Source organism: Nicotiana attenuata, unplaced genomic scaffold (genome assembly GCF_001879085.1).
Source record: "Nicotiana attenuata strain UT unplaced genomic scaffold, NIATTr2, whole genome shotgun sequence".
NCBI lineage: Eukaryota > Viridiplantae > Streptophyta > Magnoliopsida > Solanales > Solanaceae > Nicotiana > Nicotiana attenuata.
The window spans coordinates 157054-162207 of record NW_017672070.1 but is presented as its reverse complement, the minus strand read 5'-3'; the positions used below and the strand labels follow the sequence as shown (position 1 = coordinate 162207).

Here is a 5154-nt window from a genome sequence, read left to right as displayed (position 1 = left end):
ATTTTTGAACTGCTGAATTATCGTTTATGCTAAATAAGATGGAATGAATATATAGGATTCGCATAGCCGATTGAGTAGTATGGGATTGCGGCGGCAACAAACCAAAAGGGCCCAACCTCCAACTAAGTTATTTAAATCACCAAAGGTTTAGTGTCCAAGTTACACAAATATAAAGAAAAATCTTTTTTTTTCCTTGAGTGACAGTGAAGAGTTCATCCATGTAGAGGCAACTAATACAACGTTTGAGCTAAAAGATTAGCCCTTGACACCTTCATTTGAAATTGGACTACATAGGAAAGTGGGCTTGGTCTTCGTTTTTCCTTGTTTGATCGGGCCTTGTACTGGGGCTACCTCTTATATTAGAAACCCCACCAAACAGCACTATTACCTTTAACGATTACTTCAATTTCAATTACGATGATTCTAGAAAATGCTACTAAGCTTGATACAATTTTGCGTATGAGGAGGATTCATCAAAAAACCTTATGCAGTTTTCTGTCATACATAATGAATTCCTTTATGTGGTTCCCTGAACCCTTTTTGTGAATCACTAGCTTCTGACATTCAGTTTTTCCCGTGGGGATTGGATTGGCAGGAATGGCCAGAAGAAGATTATCCACCCTATGCCAATGGCCCTGGTTATATCATCTCATTTGACATTGCAGAGTACATAGTTTCCGAGTTTGAGAAACATAAGCTGAGGGTAAGTTACCTTTTGTAAAATACACCAACGTCTCTCGTTTTTTTCTCTCCCCCCTCCATGTTATATTGCATGACTCCCCATTTTTTGGCACCATCCTATCGAGTGGTGAGGGTTCCTTATGGGAATCCAAACAGGAAAAAGAAATTCATCTAACATATATTTTGACCTGCTGGCAGTTGTTTAAGATGGAAGACGTGAGCATGGGGATGTGGGTAGAGCAGTTCAACAGCTCCAAGCCCGTAGAGTACGTTCATAGCTTGAAGTTTTGTCAGTTTGGATGCATTGATGATTATTACACTGCACATTATCAATCTCCAAGGCAAATGATCTGCCTGTGGAGAAAGTTGCTACTTGGAAAACCTCGGTGCTGTAATGTGAGATGACAAATTGTACCCTTTTAGCTAGTATTAGACATTGTTGAAAAGGAGCTTGTACATATAACGCGAGTAAATTAGCCTTTTAGGCTAATATATTTACATTATTCATTCATTAGTTGCTTCTTTTGTTGGGACACCAACCTTGTTCCTCAGGCTAGTCGACAAGGGAGCTCATGAAACTGTACGAAAAGAATGGCAGCTTAAGCTCTTGTAATGTAGAATTCAAGGGTATAATATCACAATCGGGTTAAGGTTTCATTTTCAATGTCATAGTTGCAATTTGCATTCCTCTATGTGGGTTTTGACAGTTTCCAGAAGCACTTCACCTAGTTGGAGAACATATTATTTTATTTTTAGTTTTTCCTTTTAATTTATACTGCAAGCAGTTTTTTTGCAGATTCGATAGAATTGGGTTCATGTTGCTAGATTAAGAGGAGCTATATTATATCAACATACTTGGAAATGCTGTTCTCATACGTAGTGATAAAGACACATCAAACAGTATTATAAGTCTCTTGTTTAACTGAGCAAAGATCTGGGTGCAGACTGCAGAATTGAATCCTTTAAAGTACTATGTTGCAGTGTTGTCAAGGCGTGCTTAAGCTCTGAAGCGAGGATCAAAATATGTTGAGTGTTTCACCTCGCTTAGCGGGCATTTCAGTGTCATCATCAATGCTCTAAGGCATACTTTTCCTTACCAATGAGTGTAATATATTTTCTTGAACTTGCATATGGTGCTTCTATATACATGCTTAGAAAATAAAAACAACTCTCAAGCAGAAATCAAATCCTTAGCTTTTATGGATGTTGCCTTGTGATCAAGAAAACTGAATGTTACAGTACTGACATAATACAGAGAGCTGCAAGTGAATGTGAAGAGAATATGTGGAAGCATGTCTAAGTGAGTTGATTACTTCTCATGAGCAGAGCAAAATAAAAAGGGATTTTGCTTCGGTTTTTATAACTGGTGTGATTGCTGCTGCCCTTCCCTTTATCTTTCCTAAGTCGAGGGTCTTTCGGAAACAACCTCTCTGACTTCTTGAAGGTAGGGGTAAGGTCTGCGTACATATTACCCTCCCCCAGACCCCACTTATGAGATTATACTAGGTCTTTCTAGAAATCCTTATGAAGATTGTGAATTATCCTTCTATACAAGCAAAGAATGTAAGAAAGCCAAAAGATTAGGCAAGATCTGCATAATCAAGGAATCTTGAAGGAAGAAGGTATGTTGGAGCTTACTTGCAGGGAGGGGAAAGAGGATACACCAATGGGTCCACAAAGTATAAGGGTCCTTGGCCCTAAAACTAAGACATCATTCATGTTTCATAAATGTCCCTCTGAATTAGTGTTCTATCACAAAAACACTAGTGTTATTAGCTCCTGATACATGCTATAGTACTTGAATCTATCTGAAATGGAAGATGAGTGGGTGATCAAGATAAACGATGAGCTGATGCACGTCGAAGATCTTACTAGTGTGGAGGCCGAGCACTGGAGGAAGCGATCCATTTATAGAGTGCCTGTCTGTGTCACAGATATGAACAAGAAAGCTTACAAGCCTCAGGTAGTTTCTTTTGGTCCTTACCATAATGGAGAAGATCATCTCAAGGAAATGGAAGTTCACAAGCACCGAGCTCTTCTTCACTTCCTCAAGCGATCTGGAAAACCTTTAACGTGTTATATTGACTCCTTACAACAAGTAGCTCAAGAGCTGAAAGATTCATATGATTTGCTGGATCCTGCTTGGCAAAATGATACTAATGGCTTCTTGCGCTTGATGATTCTAGATGGCTGCTTCATGTTGGAGATATTGAGAACCGCTGCTGATGATCGTTTACTTATAGATCAATCTCAACATGCTCAGCCACATGACTATGCTCCTAATGATCCTATTTTCAGCAATCATGGAAAGCTCCATCTCATGCCTTATCTCAAGCGCGATATGCTGATGCTCCAAAATCAGTTACCTATGCTCCTTCTAGACAAATTACTCGCTATTGAAAATCAAGAGGCAAAGGTCTCTCTCTCTCTCTCTCTCAAACACGTGCTCGCAATCAAGACCCCCAAATACTCTGATACCATATTGAATTGTATGATCATCTGATACCATACAGATGGTACATTTTTATTTACGTAATTATATCTTTAACAATGATTATTAACCTTCTCTAATTTAATTCCCCTCACAGAGTGATCGGTTACTCCTTGATTGCATTCAGCCGTATGACGAGGAATGTATTAATAAGCTCATATTGGACTTCTGCAATCCTCATACCCGTGCTAAAAGACTTGGTAAGTGTTTGCACATATTGGATGTGTACAGAAAGAGCCTACTTTGGGAAGATCCCATGTTGCTCAAGACTCGTCCAAGAAAAGCACCAAAAATTAGTCACCAGAGTGGTGGCGATGAGATCATCCGCTCTGCCATGGAGCTTAATGAAGCAGGCATTCGGTTTAAGAAGAGTAAAACCGGGAGCCTCAAGGACATCTCCTTTCACGGAGGTATCCTTAAGCTACCTCTGATCGTGGTGGACGATGCTACAGAATCAATGTTCTTAAACCTAATAGCATTTGAGAGATTGCACGTAGGGGCGGGGAATGAGGTAACATCATACATCTTTTTCATGGATAACATTATTGACAATGTCAAAGATGTTAGCTTGCTACACTCTTGTGGCATTATTCAGAATGCAATTGGCAGCGATAACGCTGTAGCCAAGTTATTCAATTCACTATCCAAGGACATCACACTGGATCCAGATAGCAGTCTAGATCTAGTACACAAGCTGGTGAGCGATTACTGCAAGTATCCGTGGAATGAATGGCGAGCTAATCTCATTCACACATACTTCAGGAGTCCCTGGGCCATTTTATCTGTTGTTGCTGCTATTTTTCTTTTCGCCCTCACCATTGTTTCGACAGTATACGGGGTATATAGTTACTATTATCCCCATTCCTAAGAACAATCTGAATATTAAAAGACAATCTCCCTTCTCTATTTGAGAACTGCAACTAGCATCTCAGACCAAATTTTGGAGAATTATTTCTTTATCACTTCTGGTATATCTTATTTTTAATTCAATTTGAATGCTCAAGTCTTTAAATACGTACTCCTTTCCAAGCTCTGTCACATATCTGGCCAAGTCTCATGTCCAGTATGATAATGTGTTCTCCCAAAAGTAATGTAAAATTTTGTATTTGCATTAAGAAATTCATTGAATATGTTTAAATATTTAATTACGAATCCAATAACTAAGACGAGTTATGGGTTCTGTGACCACTTGAGAACCCACAAATTTCAAATCCAGGCTTTGCTAACATACAGTGAATCTCCAAATAACTCCATGTATCTTGGTGATGGGTTTTATGGTACTTAAGTTCGATTTGCCCACAAAGAATTACATATAAAGTGTAGGGACACTCCTAATGTGATATCTTTCGGGGGGAAATCGTTGCGAGCTTGCTTCAAATCGGACAATATTACATTATATTAACAGTTTCTCCTTAGCACACAAATTTATGCTACAGGAAGTCTTTTGCGGATTCTACAGATTTAGGTTCACGCTACTAGATTGAGAGCTTGCTGTAAATGGTGTTTCCATATGCAGTACTAAAGAAACATGATCCAACAGAATGGCTTTTTAATCGAATCCTTTTAAAGTACGCGTACTTTGTCACCTTATGATCAACTACGTACTGATATAAAAATTTGAGGCGATAAGCATATAGAAAAGTGCTAGTGATTTCTTACCAGAAAGGAAATGGAAAAAGTAAAGAAATTCAACCAATTTTGTGTGGTTTCTTAAAGAAGGTAATAAATACTGACTATTAAACAAGTTATCAATATATTTTGTGGTGATTTCTATATGCATATTAAAGAAACAAGTCTTTTTGTTCTTATGGCTCTTTTATATATCTTAGCTGAGAAAAGCTCCAATTAAGGAATCAGATTCTTTAAGCTTTTGTAATTGATGTTGGCTTGTGAACAAGAATGTTGCATTACGTGATCGGGGGGGGGGGGGGGGTGGGTACAACTAAGAGCTAATACTCCTACTAGTTTAGTTTAGTAGTTAG

At 38.5% G+C, this 5154-nt stretch overlaps 2 protein-coding genes across 2 annotated transcripts in view; both read left to right on the top strand.

The window, feature by feature from the left end:
• Nucleotides 1–1345, top strand: part of LOC109211661 (hydroxyproline O-galactosyltransferase GALT6-like) — a 4577-nt gene extending 3232 nt beyond the window's left edge. The window contains exons 6-7 of the mRNA XM_019375221.1: nt 596–703; nt 880–1345. Of these exons, the coding sequence (XP_019230766.1) occupies nt 596–703; nt 880–1086 (315 nt within the window). The 3' untranslated portion in view covers nt 1087–1345. The remainder of the gene's footprint in view (nt 1–595; nt 704–879) is intronic.
• An 874-nt stretch (nt 1346–2219) lies between these two features.
• LOC109211663 (UPF0481 protein At3g47200-like) lies at nt 2220–4078 on the top strand. The gene is made up of 2 exons (XM_019375223.1): nt 2220–3097; nt 3270–4078. Exons 1-2 carry the CDS (start codon nt 2495–2497, stop codon nt 4038–4040), a joined length of 1374 nt encoding a protein of 457 aa, XP_019230768.1. The 5' UTR covers nt 2220–2494; the 3' UTR covers nt 4041–4078.
• Nucleotides 4079–5154: the final 1076 nt, after the last annotated feature.

Bases quoted from the DNA above. Each gene is read 5' to 3' on its own strand.
- LOC109211663 (XM_019375223.1), top strand. From the start codon at position 2,495: ATGGAAGATGAGTGGGTGATCAAGATAAACGATGAGCTGATGCACGTC. The intron at 3,098-3,269 runs GTCTCTCTCTCT...TTCCCCTCACAG, and splicing joins TTGAAAATCAAGAGGCAAAG to AGTGATCGGTTACTCCTTGA.